The sequence below is a fragment of the Ambystoma mexicanum genome, chromosome 7p (assembly GCF_040938575.1).
Source record: "Ambystoma mexicanum isolate Mex_15411 chromosome 7p, UKY_AmexF1_1, whole genome shotgun sequence".
NCBI classification, from domain to species: Eukaryota; Metazoa; Chordata; class Amphibia; order Caudata; family Ambystomatidae; genus Ambystoma; species Ambystoma mexicanum.
Window position 1 is genome coordinate 656,913,541 of NC_090939.1, and position 21,442 is coordinate 656,934,982.

General features: G+C 45.4%; 1 protein-coding gene across 3 annotated transcripts in view; it reads right to left on the bottom strand.

Annotated features, from left to right (window-relative positions):
• Positions 1–21,442, bottom strand: part of TBC1D8 (TBC1 domain family member 8) — a 1,594,530-nt gene that overhangs the window by 222,205 nt on the left and 1,350,883 nt on the right. For all 3 annotated transcript variants that reach the window (XM_069636713.1, XM_069636714.1, XM_069636711.1), the window contains one exon: positions 13,776–13,865. In XM_069636713.1, the coding sequence (XP_069492814.1) occupies positions 13,776–13,865 (90 nt within the window). The remainder of the gene's footprint in view (positions 1–13,775; positions 13,866–21,442) is intronic.

Genomic DNA, 21,442 nt, shown 5'->3' on the forward strand with positions numbered 1-21,442 from the left:
ACTTTGTAGCAATGAAACTAAAATTAGTCGTATATTCTTTATCTTCTAGGAATAGGCGTGGCTCATTTCTTACAATGAGGCCCTCCGGGATAATGCTTGATCTTAAGTACTCCCGAAGAAAATGCCCATGTAATTCAGTCCTGAAGGTTTTCTTTTTGAGTTTAAGGATCTCTTCCGTAGTGTTGGTTAAGACTCTAGGTATGCTCGGGTCTAAAGAGTCAAAAAATGAAGGGCCTCTAATGAGTTCAGATGTTTGTTCTTCTGTGTAACTGAGTGTGGCGGATTCTGCCATACTCAGAAGGAAGATGGTGCAAGGAAAACGGTCGTGGGGCACCAAATAGAGGGAGCAAAGACTAGTGGAGAAACAGAATGGAGAGTATAAAGTAAAGCTTATAAGTAGGCAGAAAAAAAGAATATGTGAACAGGAGTGTAGATATTCTCCAGACTGGGGAATATAATTGGAGGGTTATGTAAGAATCCCCGTCCTGGAGTTCCCCAACCGAACAACAACCTAGGTTGTCAAAAACACAGAATCAGAAGCATAAACAACCCCCTCCGAAAAGGGGGAAGAGGTTCGGTTTAGCCCTTGGGGAAGCACTTGCGACACGGGGCATCTGAAACTATAAAGCATGAAAAAGGAAGGGAGTGTCGCTATGCCAAAAATAGAGAGCTAAAGTGGGGGTCATTTAATTCCTGGACCTCCCGTGAGTAGCTATATGCGCGAGCAATAAATGCTGGGTTCAATTATTTAAAAAAAGGAAAAATATATATAAGTACTTTTAGTGCAATGTACAATCGTGAGGCGTTTTTCACATAACAAACATTTTTTTATTATATATATCACAAGCATTTAAACAAGTGAACAATCAACAAGGAGCTAACAAAAAAGCAACAAAAAACAAAACACAAAACTTTTTCGCAATTCTTTGAGCGTAAAAAGCAAATTTGTGCGGATTGGCACACACCGAAATTCGATCTGTTATTTAATCATAAAAGGAGATGCACTAAGGTCAAAACCAGTGGTGTCAAAAGAACAACAATTATGTGAACCAATAAGGATTTGAAAGGCTGAAAAGATATAACCGGAAAACCGGTTGAGTTTGGCAGCAAAGTGGTAGGGCCTGGATACGTCTATCTGTCCTACCAGGGTCTCGGGAAAAATTCTATCCGAGACAAAAACCTTTTTGTTGTGCTGCTCTGATCAAGGAGTCTATCCTTAATATTCCCAGTGTGCGAATCCGAAAATGACACATCTGCACATCTCCTAAAAAGTCCATTGAGAGTATCTAGGGCCTTTACAAATGACTAGGAGACGCAAGTGCTCTGTACTGGAAGGAACATTGTGCACTCGTTACATTTTGCAGAAAAGTTGCAACATTGGAAAAGGACTAAGGGAAACAAAGTCTCCCAATACTGACTGTCTTAAGGGCATGTCAGTTTCCCCATTAAAAGTGAGCGAAAGCCCAGAGGAGTGCAGCTGAAGGCTGTGCTTCCCTGGCAAAGTTAGTTTATGGTGTTTAAACAGCAGCAAAACGTTTGGGGGGTAACTCTGGAGGAAAAATACATATACATATGAAATCTTTCCTAACAGCTGTCCAGTTGGTACTGTAATATCTACTATGGCATTCCACTGGAGTACTGGACAGGGGAGATCTGGCTGATGTATTGTGGTTGTGTGGGGTTGTCTGGCTGAGGAGGCTGTACCTCCTGAGGAAGTATTTGCCTTTCCATCGACAGGGTTGTCGTCGATGTCAGTGATGAGCCTCGTTCCTGTGGTTTCTTGGGGCATGGGGATGTCTCCTTCCCTGCTGCGGAGGTTGGTGGCTGGGGTGACGGGACGTGTTTGTGCCGTCTTTTTCGTCGACGAGTCCGATTTATGATGTTTCGTAGACAAGCTAGTTTTGTGGTGTGTCGCTGATGAGCTGGACTTGTGAAGTGTCGTCGACAAGGTAGACTTTGTGACGTTGTCAAAGGGCTAGATGCCTGATGCTTCGTCATTGTTTCCGTTGACGGGCTGACCATAAACAACTTTTGCAGCTCCTTCTCTGTCATTGCAGATGGGTGCTTAAGCGCCTTCCATGCCTCGGTGGCTTTCGTCAACATGTGCTTAAGCATTTTCGGAGTAGTTGACAACGAGGTGCTTATGTCTACGGTCATGGTGGCTGTGACCAGCCACAGGGGTTTTGGGTGTCCCTTGTGCCTACCCCCCCCCTCTGGACTCGGTGACTTTGATGAAGCCCTGCCCTCTCTCATTGACCTTGATTTATGTTTGTGCTTTCATTTTTCCGTCGACTTGTTGCCTTCTGCTCCCGACATCTGACTCGGTGACGACTGGTCTACTCTGGGTGACAATGACCTCTATGGCCCCTTCGGTCTTTTCACCCCTGCCGTCGACAGCTCACAGCCGTGGGCGATCCTGTGCTTGGTCTTCTTAACCAGCCGCTCTTCCGACCTGGCTCTTTCCCTCGACCACTGTCGTTTCCACGTGGGAGCAGCCATGCACTTGGTTGATTCGACATCGGAGGGGTATTCTCGGTAGTTCCACCTCAATAAGCCAGCAGACCAGTCTTCTGTTTCTATCTTTGAGAGTCTTGGAACTAAGACCTCGACAGCTAGAGCAGTTTTCAAGGGTGTTGTGGGGGTACGGGCAACATATGCGTCAGACTGCTTATCTCCCTCATATATACATTTTTCAGGCCACAAGTGGCACAGGGATTAAAAAAGGCCCTCCTTTTGCCCTCCATCCCCAGAAACGTCCACACCGTGAAGTAGTGTGTAGAAATGTAGTAGAAGAAAATGCTTCTTTTTGAAGATGATGTATGTTTGAAGATTTAGGACTCCCTCAGCTGAATACGCAGTTAGAATCTATGGGGAAGAGGAGGGTCCAGTCTAGGGCTACTCAAGGTCCCATTGGTGGGTACCAAAAGCACCCATAACAAGGGTGTTGGGCTTTAAAATGTAGATTCTTCTTGCCTATGGCAAGGTGACTCAAAATTAACTGAGGATTCCCAGCCTGATGACAGGGAAAATTTCCAGCATGTGAATCTATGAAATATCCAAGAAGAATATCACACTTAAATTCAATTCGGGGTTAGTGTGGTTCTAGGCAAAAATCCACTCTGCAAATTAATAATGCTTCATTAGTACACACCACAATCTTACACAGAATCAATTTGCACAGCATATTTTGATTTTGTTTTCTGTGCATTTTGAAGGATCGTGATGTAAACCAGATTGTCTCAATTGGGCAAGGAAATATTGTACCGTTCATTTAACAAGTTTTTCCAGTGTGGGTATGAACCAGTGTTCACATCCAAAGAGATGGTGGAGGTCCGTTCCAGTTTTGCAACTGTGCTCAGTGATACATGATTTCCCATGATTACTCTATTACTCTGGTAACAGTTTACCTAATGGAACAAGCAAAATACGCTCCCTTTTCATTAGTCTCATTTCCAAACTTTGCTGGTTAGGAACTTGTTTGCATTCAAGAGAATTATTAAGTTGCTAGTTTCGAGCGGGGGCCTGCTTATGAGTTATTGGGGCATACTGGGCATGGGCCATCACTGAATACTAATATGTCACTTAACACATTCCAAAGAGTTCTCTTGTCATTCACTGAGGGCCTTCAGGTGCAGCGGCCTTGCATGGCCTAATCTGTGGTACTGTCCCACACAAGGCTTGCAGGCCCTGTGTCCCTGGAGGCACTAGATGCTATAACAAAAATTATTAGATGTTCTCTCCATTTCCGTCTATGGCCCTGTTGGAGGCAGGACCCAGGTAGGGAAGTCGTCAATCAACTTCACTTCTTGCTTCCTGTGTGCATTGTAGGCAGAAGAGGAGCAGAACCAAGGGACTGGGCGTGGAAAAAACAGTGGTTGTGTACATGCGTGTGTGCTGTCTGAATGAGAGCGCACATCCAAGTTGATGTGCATAGGTAAATGAGTGAGTGTGCTGGGGGGCAGGCACCAATGAAAATGTGTTTTCAACAGTGGCAATGCTGGCATAATTTGTGGAATTCGGACATCATCAAAGTGTTTTACAATGGAAACACTTGCATATATTCTGATCAGCACAGGCACCGTGAAAACATGTTTAACAGGGCAATTCTGACATAACCCAGCACGAAAAACAGTTTAAGTGGTAATGGTGGCATACAATGGGCGCTAGCAGCATGAAAATATGTTTTCCAGGACAGTGTAGACATATTATTGGGGCCTGGGCTGGCATCGTAAAAATGGGGCAGTGATGGCATTTGTGTTAACATGGATCATGATCCGCTTTGCGTACAGGCAACTGAAAATGTGTTTTTTATGGCAATGCAGGCATACATTGTTTGGACATGCCTCAGGTTTTTTCTTTGGGCACAGCCAGCATGATCATCCTTTGTAAAACACTCATATGTGCTGTTTGAAAGCTGTCATCTATTGGACTGCTGTACGTGTTCCCCTTTAGAAATTATTGTAAATGTATAGATTTTCTTTACCTCATTTTTTTTTTAAGTGTGCTCTAAAATGCACCATTTTACCCATTTAAACCAAATTCCAAAGGGCTGAACTTCTACACAAGCTACTAGATGGTTCTGGTTTGCTTGCTGCAATCGTTTGGGGGAAAACATGTACATGCCTTGCTTTAAATAATGACCAGCTACCTCTGGTGGTCTGTATGTGTTTGCATAATTACAGAGCAAAATCCAGACACAGTATGAGTTGAAGAAGAGATCGTTTGTTATGGAGCGTCACTGTTTCACTTGTCTGATGGCCACAGTAAACTGCATCATCAACTTGTTGTGAAGATGCTGTAAAATTGATTTGATAAATATTTAATGGATCTTTCTAACATTAGCAAAGAAACAATTTGTTCCAGGACGTCTATGCTACCAGAGGGTACATGCTAATTTTCATCTTACCTTCCCCCTAAACCTTATCAATACAGACAAACCTATGCACAGATAAGATAATTTGCAGTCACGGTCAGCTGGGCGGCAAAAATAGCTCAGGTTTACCGACATAACTGCAGGCAGGGGTGTCATTTAGAGGTTGTCAAGGACTGCATTTATAACTAATGTGTTACTGCCTGCAAAACGCGGTCGCCTACTTTGGAACTCCTGGGAACTGACCATTGATAGAAATCAGGGCGTGCGATCGTGGTTCAGAACTGACTTTTCAGTAATGCTTGATTTAACAAATCCTTCACAGCAAATTCTTGTCACCGGCAACCCAATAACAACCACACACTAGCCACTCTGTTTCCAATATGTTGTGCCATGTTGGGGAAAAAAAACACTTCAGAATAGAACACTATGTGCAAGGTTTGTGCGAAGGTCAGTAGCGTGGGTTGCTTTATCTCGAGTTAGGCTGGGTCAAGACCTGACAAGATCCCCATGACAGACCAACAAAATAGGCATGAATATGCAACTATGCATGCTACCTTCCCATTTTAGAGGTGCTAGGTCACAATGCACGCAATATGAGGTTCACTGTAATGTGGATGCAAGCGCTGACCCAAGGCTGGCGCAATGTGTGCAACCCACGCTGTGTTCTGCAAGGTATGCAACTGTTATCTGTGAATAACATCTACCTCAATTCCACACATCAAGCAGTCACTCGCCAATTACATCTCCGACATCAGCACCAGATGCTGCTACTGCATGAAACCCATACAGTCGCTAGTATGCAGAGAACCGGCTCTGGCCACTGAAAAACCCGGCAAAATCTCACACATCCACAGCAACATGCGGGCAACAGTCATTTCCAACCTGCCCCAAACAGTCAATAACACGGCAATGTATCTGCCCCCACAAGCCCACCCACAATATCACCTTTTTAATTGCAGGGAACAAAGTGCCAAGATGCCATACAGATGGGATTGCAAAGTGCTGCTACAGCAAGACCGTGTAAAACAGCATCGCAAACTAAAAGTATATTGGTCATTCTGCAGAGAGTGGGGTGGGAGTCAAAGGACATTTTAGCTTTGGCATTTATGCAACACTTTAGCACCGCAAACAATGAGGCAACACTATTAGAATAATGGGCTGCTACTGCAGAGTCAAAAATGTCCACAGGTGTCCTAAGAGCACATAGTTTGGGCTCCTAGGGGCTGCTTTCACCTTATTAGTTTGGGCTCATTGGTTTGCTTTAGCATGACATAATGAAACTACTGTTTGTGGTGCTTTTACAGCCCCATTCATTTTGGCTTTTGGGTGGCCTTTTAGAGCAGAAAAAGGGGTCGCTTATGATACTACTATCGAAATATACTAAGAACAAAGATCACAATGAAGGGCACTGGGGCCAGAGCTGCAGGCAGGCCCAGGTGTTTGGATTTAGGCGAATGAAGGGACACTGCAAACCCCTGCTCTGATGAAGCGGCGTCTGTCTTGCAGGCTGCCCCCCCCCCCTAGACTCTCTGCCTGGGACTTGCGCCGATTTCCGGGTGGCCAGGTGTGTTACCTTAAGCAAAGCCAACTGTTGGATATGCCAATGTTAGAGCCAGCTACTGAGATGTAATTGGGATCACAAAGAATGTGATGCCAATTCTGCTACCCTTATGGTGTTGGTGAAAGGATGCTACTGGCAGCAGGGAGACATGCTTAAAGTTAATTAGATCCCAGTGGGAAGGACATCGCATAACAGGCAATTCCCATTCATCTTTCGCTAATGCTGCTTAAAGTGCAGGCTGGGCGGATGAGACATTTGTGCAACTGATCTACAAGGCAATGAAATAGACCTACAAAATTGGTGGCGCATAAATGGACATATATAGAGAGAATGCAGTCCCATGCTTTTCAAGTTAGAGGGAATTGCCACAAGGCAACGAAACGCAATGCTACACACACACAGATAGAAACAGATGTCAGTATTGTAGGCTTTTGCAATGGGACCTCCCAACAGGGACAAAAAGGATAGTTAGTTAAATATTCGATGCCATAACCCACCGTCATGCACCAATCAGGGCTCCACCCACATACGTGGTGTGCCTTGCCCATTTATCTCGCTAAACATGCCCCCCAAAACCTCTGTCCCCAGACAACCGTCCCCTTAAATTGACCCCCAGTGGCTCCACTGGGCACAGCATATTATGAAATTTAGGTGCGGAATAAACCTGCTCTCTGCTGCCTTTTGCAGACTAAGAAAGAAGAAATGGGGGTCCTGCATGTTTCATACTCCTTGGAGCCCTTTTAAACATAAAGGGCTGTATCCCTCCGGTAAGGCCCCCTAGTAAGGCACTTTGGTAAAACGGGGCTTTCCCAGGCAGAACCCCTCCCTTCACCTTAGCGTTATGCTTGCAGCACAACGGATACAACTTATCAAAGAAATAAAGAAAGAAGGTGAGAAAGAGTGGGCACAAGAGAGAGACAGCACAGTGCAAGACAGACGGAGCAAACCAGCACATGAAACTTCTCCATTTTTTGCTTTTCTGTGGTTTGATGGAACATGTGTCATGGGTTTAAAATATCATGCAACGTGTGCAAAGTTTTATGATGCTTGGGATTGTGTGATATGTCTGACTTTTTTGTGGTGTTTGTGACTTTATTCTCTTCTGGACTGGAGTGACCAGATCGAGCAAGTCTGCTGTGTTAAAACTGCATTCGGCTATATTTGCTGCATGCAAACACAACTGAGGCTTGTGCTAATGCTGTTATGGTCTTTCCAGATGTAGGGTGTCAATCCTCATGCTGCGAGGCCTGTCTGGAGTGAAAATCATGGATGTGTTTTCAATTGTTTTCAGAGAGATTTGATGCACAAGTACACAACTGTTGAGGCCTGTGTTCATGAGATGGAAGTCAATCCTAGATGTTAAGCATCATATAGATATTATCTGCTACAGGACTCCAGTGGGCCTAAAACACATCTGGCAAGCCCCCTGGTTATACACGGTTCTCTAACAACAAGGAGACTGGCAGTGGCGGAGGGGTGGCCTGTATGGTACGAGAGGATCTACACTTTTTCCAAGTACCCATTAAGTGCTCAGGGTGCGAAATTATTCTCCTGAAGACTACACCTAGTCCTAATAACTGTGTGAATATGGTACTGCTTTATCGCCCACCGTCTGAAACACCCTCTTTTTACGAGGAGATTTCTAACATCTTAGCTTCCCTTCATAAGCCAAATAGTTCCAAAGTAGGCTTCTCATTTGGAGCAACATTTCATGGACAATGATTTTGTGTTCCTTAATAAGGGCCTGATTAATAACCTAGGAAATACCTAAGACTGGGTAATTTCTAGGAATGTGTCACTTAGTTCAACATGTATTTGACCGTGTAGCTGGTCTGACCATTTTATCGTAATTTTTTCTATGACGCTGCCACGTCCCCCACTTGGCGACCTAACACCACTTAAAGGGTGGTGAGTAGGAACTTTAATAAAGTAAACGTAGCAGATCTGGAACAGTATTTGGCAGAGTTAATGACCACCACTACCAAGGAGGACTATCCACACCTCTTAGTGACAAAATACGATGAGGCAGTATTCAAATATTTGGACAGAGTCGCACCTGTCAGATGTAAGCTTCTTTGTGAACTGTCAAACAACAAGATTTGGTTTACACCAGCCTTATCTGCTTGCAAGAAAGAAAAGAGGAACGCAGAAAGATTATGGCATAAAGATCAGTCGTGGATACATAAAGAGACCTGGAAGTCTCTAGATAAAAAAAGTTACTTTGATCATCAGATTCAGCCCGCTAAGAACGACTAAGAAGTTTTTAGAAACTTTAAGAGATCTAGAGAAACCTAAATATCTGACTGTCTGGTTTTCCCCCAGCCCGGAGAATTGGGAAGCGGTGCAGAAAGCGTTCGCAGATAAAATCCTGGCTGCTCATTCCCAAATTAGGGACAATTTTGTCAAAACTCCACCGGCCCCGTGGAATGAGAAACTGCAAGAACACCTGGAAAAGTCGGAAATATTACACCCCAGACAATCAGGTTTTAGATCTCAACATGGTACAGAAAGTGCCCTGCTGGACCGCCAGAGTGAAATGCTTAAAATCGTGGTTGACAATACCCAACTTATATTAGTGGCAATTATGAAAAAGATTTGGACCTCATTACCAGAATGTACAATACCATTCAGAGCTGGATAGCCAACAATGGTATGTGTCTCAACGCAGCCAAGGCTGAATTGTTGGTTTTTGGCTCTACCCAGGCACGTGCGAAACTGGATGGTGCCTATTCTGGCTCTGTCATTCAGGATCAGCTATTTAATGTCATCTCAAAAGTCAAGACCCTGTGAGTTGTTTTTGAGGCTTCACTAAGCTCAAAAGCCCAAATTCAATATACTGCTAATAAGGCACAACACTTTTTGAGACTACTTAGACTGGTCAAACCCTTCGTAACAGATCAACTGTACCACCATAGTCAGGGCTCTGATTATGCCACACATTGACTATTGCAGCGCACTAGTGGCTGGCAGTGGCTGTTTGCAAAGGCACCAAATATTGCAGAATGATGCTGTGCGCATCATTAAAGGGGTCTCTAGAAGAGAACATATTACAGAGCATCGCAAAGGTCTGCACTGGCTTTCACTGGCAGCCAGTATCTGCTTTAAAGAATGAACTATTTTGCATAAGTGTCTTTGGGGTCAGGCGCCCATTTAGAGTAACCAGATCCAGCGACTTTGTTCGCCTGGCTATCCCGAAGAGTAGACGAGGGAAGGACCTGGAGAAATTGTTCCAGGTACAGGCGGCACATCTGTGGAATAACCTCCCAAAAAGATCTATCCGCAGAAAGAAATCACTTAGCTTTTAGGAAAAGACGGAAGACAGTTCTTTTTGATTAGTGTCTCTTTGTAGGTTTCCTTTTTTCACCTCTGCTTCTTGAGCCCTGATGCCTGCCAGCTTTCGACGCATTATAAATATAAAAATAAATGAATGTGACAGCCTCTTTCCCTTCCTGTTCCCGTGGGGAACTCCAACAGTCCTAAACCAGGTTCCCCTGAATTGTCCCCCTACTCTTGAACAACGTTGTAATCTATTTTTGGTTTTGACGCTTTGTTACGTAAGCCACAAATATCACCAAAAAGATTGCTAGTGTAAAAGATAATGGGGAAGGGTAATTCGGGAGCAGTCTATGGCGTTAGCATGGCAACTTGCCGACGGTTGGTGATGAAATGGCCGAAGCACCAGCTGGGTCTTGGTTTGTTTCCATTTGCTTGGCCTTGTTTTTTATTGATGTGCTTCTGCGATTCGTGCTTTAATGAGTACGCCAAACGCAAACCGCAAAGTGATCTTTCACCGCACAGGCCTCCCTTCTAGCAACTAGGGGAGGGCAGCCATTATCAGCTGCTACTGTTGCAGCGGGATCGAGTTTGGCGCAAGCACAGCTCATGCCTTACTATGAACAGGAGCTGCAGCGCATGCTCAGCTCCTGGTAAGCGAGTGACCACCCCCAGCCCATACCCAGTGCGTGTGGTATGTGCAACCCGGCAGAGTCTGGGGGGGTTGGGTGGGTCGCAGTGGCTCTGCCACCACCAAACACTCCCCCTTCAACCACAGAGGAAATGGTGCAACTCCGGGAGCGGGTATGGTGCTCCGGGATCCAACAGCAGGAGGCGTGGCACCCGGGGTCTTGAGGAGACTGGGTGAGAGGCAGCAAGAGCAGAAGAGAACGACGTTGAGTTTCCACCCGTCCCGTACATTCCCACATAACCACTCCCTCAAGCTGCCAGCGAGGTTATAAACCTTCAGCCCACGAGGCAAGGCCAACCGCTCTCATCAGAAACCACTCTGTCAGTCGGTGTTTACCCTAGGATCTGGAAAGGGGACACGTGCAAGACACTTGGGGACACATGCAAGACCCTGACCCTACATTGAACTTGTTTGAGGTGCTCAATGGGGCCAACCAATCTTGCTTCTTGGAAATGAACTCTCAAGTTGTCGAGTGTAATGCACGAGTAGTCCATCCAGTTTAATTATTTGCATTCAGGTACTTGTAGTTTTGATTCATAAATGCAGTCCTACAAGTACCTGAATGCAACAAACAGCATTGCACCGGATTAGCTGTTCATACCAGATTGTATTGTATGAGCATTTATAAAGTGCAACAAAGACCTGGTGGCATCAAGGCACTAAAAGAAACCAGAGAGGAGAGGGTAGCATCCCACATTTAAAACAACAGTGTTTTGAGCTGTTTGTGAAAGATTTATAGTACGTGGTTGCTCCTAATACGAAAGGGACGGGCATTCCGCAAAGACGGGGCCAGCACAGAGGAAGCTCTGCCTTCCGCACAGGCACGTCAAATGCGGAAGACAGACAACAGAAATTGGTTGGATGAGCGGAACGATCTCTTAGGTTGGTAAAGAGAGAGCTTGAAGGAATTCAGCTCCAACAGAGTGAATAGCACGATGAGCCATGCATAGTATATTACAGTTCCCCTGGGTCCCAAGAGACAGGCAGCAAAGATGCTGGAGAAGATCATATGAATGTGGCAGTCTGGGAGCGTCAAGGGCAAGCCTGGCTGCCGCATTCTGGAGGGGAATTGATATGGGGCAAAGTGAGAGTTGTGAGACTGTCTCGTTGATTCGTTTCCCCCTCCTCTCTGCGCCCAGCGCCTCTCCTTACTTTTAGCCTAGGGTTGCGGCAAACATGTGTCAACAAATAGTATATCAGCACCCTTACAGGCACCATGGTGCGACTGCGGTAACCTTAGACAGTAAGTATGGAACCTTTGCATGCGACGGCGCAAGACACGTCTTAAAGGTTAAAGAGCGATGTACGTCTGCTTTTAAAAAATAAATCCCAAGCAGAGTGAACTTTCAGGAGCATGGGCGACATTACTCTAAGCTGCTGGCGCTACACTGTCCAAAGTGTCACATTGGAACACACGCTTCCTTGGGTCGAAGTTTAAAACGGAGGACCCTTCTTAACACTGGCAGTACACATGAAGCGTATCTCGCCAGCAAAGTCGGGATCATTCTAATGACAACCGAAGGATCTCCAAGTATGATTGGTTCCCTTTGCTCGATTTCCTTTTACGGGTCAGTGAGACTGGCAGGGGGAGAATTGTGCATTTGTGTTTTGTTATGTGTGCGGTGCATGTGCCTCAGTTAGCAGTAAATGAGGATGGGGGGTCAGGTTCTGTCCCCCTGAGGCAGCATGCAGCCCCATGTGAACTGCTTGCTGCCCATGCGAGTTTCACCAGCTGACTGCTTATATTTTAATAGTAAATGTGCATTTTAGCTTTTCCTACCTTTTGATACATGTTGCTGTCTGTTCTTGTTGAAAGTGCAAGAGGAGAACACGACTGACTAATATTTTACCTATGATTTCAGGCTGCATGTTACATGCACACTGCTCAACACAAATGCCCACATTCAAAAGGCCAATTTGTGGGATAATTTTAGGAATGTCCTTATTTTCCATATATACACATTTTGGAGGCCCTCCATATGTAGTACGTACACAAAAAGGTTACCACACAACCCCCACTCTTACCCCTTCTGATCCTTTCTCTCACACACTTGCTTTATATTTCTTACCGTCCCACTGTCAACCTTTCTCACTCATATTTCGTCTTCCTCATCATTGATGGCACTGACCCTTGGCTCTATTCCCCTTCCCCCTTTTTCTCTTCCACGCCCGCGCCCCTTATCGCATCCTCCTTTGAAACTTTACACTCTCCTCCTTGTACCCTGGTGCCTATAAAAGCATAATGCAAAGAACAACTGTAAACGCCCAAACTATTGGCATCGCCAATGCTTGTTTACTTCAGTGGTAGGCTGCCATTCAGTCCTATCAGGCTGCTAGCTACCATTCAAGCGTAGCACCTGGGAAGGCTTTGGTTTATACAACAGGTCACCCAATAAAGGAAGCGCTTCTTTGTTGGCGGCATATTCCCCCCTTGATAAGGCCTAAGTAAATGTACTGAAATCAAAGTCCATGGCTTAAGCAGGAGTATGGCAGCCCGGAGATAAACACAGACAAATCCCATTCAGAGTTGCCATATGACACCAGTAAACACTGGCATGGAAAATGGGGGAGGTGCTGCTAAATGACTTGGGGACTTCTGGAGGAATAACGACAGCAAAAGTTGTGAAAATGTGGGGTTAGCTGCCGAATGTCTAGCCACTTTGGGGTCAGCTAGGTGGTATGAAGGGGGGACGCACCTGGCTTTCCTCTCTCGTAGTAGAAGGGGGCAAAGGAGGGAGTTGCTGAGGCAGACCCATGGATTCAGCAGTGCAGATTGTGTGACACCCAGGGGAATCTGGCTTCAATTACTCAAGAGTGGGTCTGCCTTTTCCCCCCTAACCTTTATCGCCTACCTGTAAGCCTCTGTATCCCCCCCTTTCTCGAGGACCTCCAGGTGTACAGACGGGGCTTTTAATTGTGCATCCATAGTATTGTTGTTTCCTTTTATAGTAAGCCCTTGCTCAGCAGCACCCCATTGCTTCACAGCTAAAGTCACATTATATACAACCAAACACACCCACACGCCCCACCAGTCTGACCCCAAATGTAACCTGCACTGCTGGGTTGCTTTATTTAGACCAGTGGCATGAGTAGCACGTGCTACAAAAAGGAGGCCTACTATGGGTTTGCCTGAATTGAACAGAGCCTTTACGAGTCAAATATGGCCGTACTTGGGCATTACTATCTGCACAAAGTATGGCTTAAAACAAATATGCAAACTCAAATTAATTTCTACTTCCAAAAAATAACGCAGTTAAAAACGAAAAAGTAAATAACAGATGCAGTGCTCATTGAAATATAATGGACATTGATCTCCATGTCAATACATCCTTCCGATCCTAACCAAGAGCCATAGACAGACACTAAATAATGCATACCATTTGATTTTGCCATCATCAATGGCCTGGTTGAGGACAGAAGCGGATTCTTTAACGGCGACTCGCTGTCTCCATCATTCGCAGTGAGAGCTATATACAAAGGAAAAAAACAAAGTGAAACATTTGGCAAATCACCAATGTCTTCTTGGAAGACCTTTTAAATAGTGCAAACACAAATATGCAAAAAAAAGGACCACAGCCCCATTACCGGATCTAAAATATATATACATAGTTAAAAGTCAATTTTGCAGACAATAGTATATTTTTGGCCAGATACTGCTAAAATAATGTATGGCACTAGAATTTGTTGGGTAGTAGAAGAAACAATTTTGGTCCATTGCAGTATTAAAATAGCAAGATTTCAAGTACAAAAAGTGCACTACAAGTAAGAATAAGCATTAGAAAAGCCAACAGTTTTTTGCTGTTGTAGGTATGGAATAGACATTTACTGGGCACTGACATAATAGTACTACCTGTCGATAGATTGCAACAGTTGGAAAATAGTCTGTTTATTTGGACATACAATGGCTGTACCGGTCAAAAACCAATCTAATACCGCAAGTCAAAATGGTTGGCATTGCCATTGCATATTTTTAACAGGACTTCGGTGCACAGAAGAGATATAAATCAACTGGCTGAAGGTAAAATTAGTTAAGACATTTGTATTACACCGGTAGCCGTTTACAGCTGTAAGCCATTAAACTCTCAGAAGGCTGCTTAGAAAAAAATCCTAGCAAGCCAAAGTTTGATGTTATCTCTTGACAGAGCTAGCTCACAGAGATCCCAGGAGGATGTGCTTTGGGTGGGTTGAGGCAGGCAGTGGGCGGGAATGACCATGAATTAGCATAACCCGGGGCAGTCAATGGGTCGGTTAAAAACCAAACACCCACAAGCTGTGCACCCATCCTCACGTCATCTTACTCAAATGCAATAGTTTCAGCCTGTAGTGACGGCTAAGATTAAGTGCCACCTAATAGTCCAAACTAAAAATCAGCACTCCAGCAATAAAGATGGTAGGGCAAGCCTAACCCTCTGGTGCTGCCTTCTTTTAAATGTGACCCTTTAATGAGTGCTAGTAAGGTGTGGATTAAAGTTCTAGCAAAGTGGTTGGTTTTCCTCGAGGGCCGGGTCAAGACAGGTTTGAGTACAGTTAATCCAAGTATGGGTTGATCTCCTTCCGTAATGGCTCAGAGCAGCTTAAGGGAAGTAAAAGGAATGCTACCCAGAAGAAATTCAGAGAAATGTGCAGTATTAACTAAAGATTTGCTCAGACCTTTCTTTAAAATCCAACATTTTTTGATATTCTGCAAGGGAGTCTGTCCGTGGTAGGGGAATTCCCAGAGATGAATCCCAAGATCGCTGTGCCTATGTGACTTGTCATGTCATTACAAAGTACTCTTGATATACTACGAATTGCCTAAACATTAGCTTTTCATTTGGAGCTGTGAATAGGCACTTTACAGTTAAGAAAATGCTCAAGTGTTTAGAAAGTCTGTCCTGTGCCTGGTCTCCTTTCCTCAGAGTGAAGGACGGAGCGCTACTTCCAGCCAGCCAATGAGCGTTCACCGACATAACTAGTGGATGATAATATATGTGCTGTCACAACCAGCGCCTGGCTTGAAGAATGCCCTACAGCATGTTATATGGATAGTGCAATTCATCACACAGAGGAAGGAGGCTAAAGCACAGTTCCTTTATAAGATCACAGAACTCCTTCATACATATGCAATGGGGTATGCTATTCCTTCTAATACATGGCCAAACCATCATTCGCTTTGATTATTGGCCTCTACCCCCACTGTGATACAAGAGTTCTTCTAGCTGCAGAATCCGTTTGGTTGAAAAGGCATTGCTACATTCGCAGTTTACAAGTGTTACAAAACATTGAAGCAGTTCAATACAATACATTTAAAAGGAGTTGTGCTTGTTTAAAGGAATAACAAACCGCTAGAAGCACCCCTTTTCTGTGCTAAACTCGAACAGTGCACACAGTAAACATACTAACATACACGGGTCCTTCTCAATCATTGGCTGTAAAGTGCCGCATAAAGGTATTTTTAGAAGAAAGAAATAGGAAAAGCTAGTTGCGGCTTTAGGTGTGGAATTCTGGTGGCTCAAGCAAAAGGTAGTGCGACATCAAAGGAACTGAAACAAATGATTAAGGTTGAGAAGTGATGCACAGTTCTTATTATAGGCATGCAGGGAGGTCGCAGCCAGACGAATATATGGGATCAAGGACCCCCCCTAACGTACTGACTAGGATACTGCAAATCCCAGATGAGTTCTCAGACCAAATAGAGGCATGAGGGAGTTCCTTTTAGAGATCACAGAACTCTAAAGTCACTCGCAATGGGGGTTGTGGGGGGGGGGGGGTGCTCTTCCTCGTTGTACACGGCCACACGCAGTCTTTCCCTTTAATACTTGGCCTTGTGTTTAATCGAGAGGTCTTCCGGTTATTGATACATTTCTGCTTGGGTTAAAATAAAACACCAATAGGAAGCCTGCAATGTGTTGCAGAAACACAGTTGAAGCAGTTCATTAAAATGCGTCCATCCAAAATCCATTTTGAGGTGTAAAATGCATGGTAACATGAAGATAGATTCCTGCGCTCCTATATCACACTCTAGTGGTGTACTAAATACACGTACTTCCATAAACAGCTCCTGATCCGGGAATGGCTTAAAGTGTCACAGAAAGCAATTTTAGAAGAAAGGAATCTGAAAAGCGGACGATTACATTGTAGTAACAGCTAGGAATACTGCACTGGGCTTGCACAAGTAGCAATCATTGTGACTTATAACTGAATAAAGTTGCAGCAGTGATGTCATTTTATCATTGCAGGTCAGCAGGGATGTCACAACTAGACTGTAATAGGAACAATATGCATATGCTTTTATATGGGGCTTGCAGAACACTATTTACATGTTTTGTACATTTATTACAGAGTGCCTTTATGTCCTGCTAATCCTATATATGTTACACTTGGTCTTAGATGTGGATTAACCCCCTATTGTATGCTATTAGGATATTCCAAGTCACTGGGGAGTTGCATACAGGTTACTTACAATATTCTTTTTACAGATTGTAAGCAGCATTTCATTCCTTTTACTTGTCTCTCCATCACTCCTTTTTGTCTCTTGCTCGCTCTGATGCTAGAGGTTTTCCAGTTGTTGCTATGAGAAATCTGAGGGCATCCTCACATCCTAGGATCCCCTTGGATCCTCTACAGAGGTGGGCAGGAAAAGGCCATCGCTTTTGGATCCTGGCCCTGGGGGTGGAGAAACGAGGGAGGGACACCTTGGTAGAGGGCTCTTGAGGAGAGAGAGAAGGAAATGTCCTGAGGGGAGACACAATATTTTCACTTTCCACTCCATGTTGAAAATCCCAGAATATTTTATGTGCTATTGTTATCCCATTCCCTTTGGTCATAATAACATCAGGAGAATAGCCAAACATAGAAAATCTAGACGGAAGGTCAGGAAAAGTGGGGTGCCCTTGGACTAGACATGGTATCCCCTTTTCTCTACTAACGACCAACCCATCCCCAACTTTTATGGGCTATTGTAAACCAGCTCTCCTCATTTCTCCACCTTTGAGACATGACAGTACTGGGGCAAGGAAGAGGCAACTAAGAGCAATGAAGACTAGGCTCTTTTACCACTCTAGTACTGAGACAAGAAAGATGCCTGTTAAGAGCAGTGAAGGTCAGGCATGTCCTCTTAATGGTGGTCAGGCAAGGCAATTGATCATCCACAACTACAGCCTGTTAAAGGGCTGCAGGTGTATAAATGGAGCCCAACCCAGTGGCAAAGGGGAACGACAGGAGAAGGACCAGGAGGCTGTTGCATTCAGCAGAGGACCTTTTGGCGTGGCCTGACAGCTGAGACTCCCTGGAGTAAATTGGGACTGGTGAAGGTAGCCGTGCTGGACGGCTGCCCATTTCCTTTCTACAGAACGTGCTTGTTCCCCTGTGGTGGAGGACCACAGTGTGTCTGGGGCAGGAACTGGAGCCTCAACACTAAAAGGAAGAAGGCTGTGTGATCGATTTGCGCTGCAGCACACACTTTCAAAGTGAGCTGTGAGTCTGAGGTTTGAGAAACCCGGTGTGCGTGTGTGTGAACTTGAGCATCCCCTGATCTGAATATTTTGTATCAGAGTGGAAGCGTGTGGAGGGCCACACATTTTCGAAGTTCTCCAAACAGCGTATTATTCAATTAAAGTGAAATTAACAAATATTTGTCAAGTAGCAAAGAAGGGGGAATACTTTGTATCCGAGTGGTCAACAAGTTCTCGAAAGTCTCTGAACATTCAGTCAGTCATTTAAAGTGAAACAAACAATTATATTTGTCAATTATCAAACAAAGGGGAATATCTTGCAGCGGAATGGTCGCATGTGCCAAGAAACACATTTCCGAAGGTCTCCGAGCAGTCAACCATTTAATTAAAGCGAGACAAACAACTCTTGAAGTATAAATGGAGGGAAAATGAACCCTAAGCAAGAGATATAATTATTGAATGCCGAACTGAAGTAAAACTTTGTAACCATTACATAATTAACACCTTCAGAACCCAAACAGGAAAAAAGTCACTTTAAATACAGGCAAACCATTAGATGCTGAACTGTTGGATTAATATTACAAGTCAACCATTATATTAAACAAACCACAGTAGGCCGAAATCTCAGCTGACTTTAAAGATTATTAAAACAAGAAATATTGAAGCCTGATAAGCAGTGCAACTTTTAACTTACATGCAAGCTGCAAATTATCTGAACACATATTCAAATCAACAATACCTGAACTATGGATGAGTTTTGTTTGAACTATCTTACTTGGAACGTGGGGAAAGGACCCCTAAGTTCTGACCAGGAATACTTATTTTTCAAGGTTGTTTGAACTGTGTTATTTGAACTTGGGGAAGGATAGCCTGAGTCCTTACTTTTTTTTTTTTTAAATCATTTATTTTTGTTGGCAGGGGCAAGTGGCATACATACACAGTAAAGCAATTGTGAGATGACAATCTGAGTGATCCAGAGCATACAGTGGTACTTATGACCGGTGAGAAACAGACATGAAGAATGCAGCACTACAGAGCATCTGGTGGCAAGGTACAAGACAGTAATAATTAAGGTGAGCTGCCCACTGAGGAGTGGGCGTCAAGGCCAGCAAGATAACTGTTAAAGGCAGTCCAAATGATTTTAGGCCAGGATCGGGCCGGGAGGGTACTGATGTATTCCTCCTCACAGTTCTGAGACCAAGTCAATAAATTCAGCCATTTCCGGAAGGTAGGAGGGGCATAGCATTTCCAGTTCTGTAAAACACACTTTTTGGCAATTATACGGCACACATTTAAGAATTTAGCTGCCCTCTGGCCCCTTCATTCCCCCATGCCCCAAACAGTACGCCTAGCGGGTCAGGTTCAATAACAGTATCGCAGATTTCTGACAATTTTCAGGATCTCATCCCAGAATGTGGCTAGCCGCGGGCAGTCCCAGAACATGTGGAGATGGCCCGCATCATCTGAACCACAGCGAGGGCAGAGCCGTGGATCGGAGCGGGCGAACCTGGAGAGCCTGCGCGGGGTATAGTATAGCCTATTCAGTAGCTTATACTGTATAGTGCGATATCGAAAGTTCAGGGAGAACTTGCTAGTTTGGGAGCACATTTTCGCCCATAGTTGGTCCGACAGTTCAACCTCCAGTTCAGAAGCCCAATCATCCCGTGCCCTAGAGAGCTGCGGTGTGGCCGTTGTGAGGAGGAGTTTGTATAATGATGATACCACCCCGCGGGCCCCACCAGAGTTAGCGATATAAGAAATTTCAGGGGAGTCGGGGAGTTTGTTGTGAAATTCAGGCCAAACATCGCGGAATGCAGCGCGGAGTCTATAGTATTGCAGTAGCTCCATCGGTGATCCCCAATGGCCCGGCTTCCAGGTCTGTGGTGTTATAAATAGCCCATCCGGGTAGAAGTCAGTTAGGGCTAGGTATCCCAGGGTCCGCCAGTGTCGTGCCAGGGCTATGTCATTCGTGGGTTCCAGCCCGGGGAACTGCCAGGCAGGGAGCCACTTGTAGTACGGGCGTTCCTCAGTGCCCGCAGCGAATATCCGCCTCCAAGCCAATAAGGTGGTGCCAACTGGGTCTATGGGTGAGTCTGGCTCGTATCGCTGGTGTAAAATCAGAGTCATTATATTGGTGCCAGAAGCAGCAAGAGATTCTAGCTTGACATGCGGGCGAGGGGGGGGGGGCCCAGGGTACCAATAGGTGGCAAACTGTGCCTGCACCGCGATCCAATACCGCAGCAGATCAGGAGTAGTGAACCCGCCCCTCTCATAGGGAAGAGTCATCGCAGTCCATTTTTTGCGCACTACACCAGAATGCCACAGAAACTGTGCACACAACTTGTGTAAGTCTGCGAAGTATTTCTTGCCTGGCCATATGGGGACATTTGTGAATGTGTACAACAATTTGGGGAGCAATGTCATTTTGACCAGCGATAATCTCCCTGCCAGTGATAACGGGGGAGAGCGACAGCGCGTTATCTTGGTCTCCGCCAGTTCTGCTGCAGCTAGGTAGTTATTAGCTAAGAGAGCCTCTTTGGTTAGAGACACCTGAATTCCCAGATATTTAATCCCGTCAGGGGATCAGCGGAGTGGGTACTCCGTGACAGGTCGGGGCGTGGAGCCCGTGAGGGGGAAGAGTTCGGATTTGGTATAGTCGATGGTGAAACCAGAATATGTACCAATATGGGTGATGTCCCGCAGAATAGGGTCGAGGTGGAGGTCTGGATCTCTGACAAACAGCAGCACGTCATCTGCGTAGAGCGAGATGATTTCGGGGGTGCCCTGTAGTCGTATCCCTTTGCTTGAGTGGCGCTCCCGGACAAAGTCCGCCATGGGTTCAATGGCCAGTGCAAACAGGATCGGGGAGAACGGGCATCCCTGGCGGGTGCCTCTGAAGAGAGGGAACAAGGCAGACGTTTGGGAATTGACCCGGACCCTGGCAACCAGGGAGGTGTACAGCAATCTGATGTATGCAATCATCGTAGGTCCAATGCCCATGGTCTCCAGGACCAACCACATGTACTTCCAGGATACCATATCAAAGGCATCCAGGGTGACCACGACTGCACACACATCTTGATTGATACGCGCCATGACATTAAGAAGCCTCCTGATATTGTGGGACGTGGATCTCCCGGGCACGAAACCGGACTGGTCGTCGTGCACCATATATGGCATAACAGGTAAGAAGCGGTTAGCGTTCACCTTGGCAAAGATTTTTGTATCCATGTTCATGAGGGAAAGGGGTCGGTATGATCCACAGTCGTCGCCAGGCTTGCCCGGCTTGAGCAGGACCGTAATAACGGCCTCACGTAATGACGGGGGAAGGGACCCCAAACGGAGAGACTCGTCCCACGCCCAGAGCAACTCAGGGGCCAGTATAGCCACATTCTCCTGATAAAATTCCGCCGTTAGCCCGTCGGGGACCGGTGCCTTACCTTTTGGGAGACCAGAGATAGCCTCCACTATCTCATCCAATGTAAAGCGGGAGTCCAATTGGTCTCTTGATGCTGGGGAGACGATAGTGGTGGGAATTTGTTGTAGGAGTTCTCGCATCTGGGAGTCACTGTGTTCGGGGGGGCTGAGAATATAGGTCAGAGTAGAAGTCT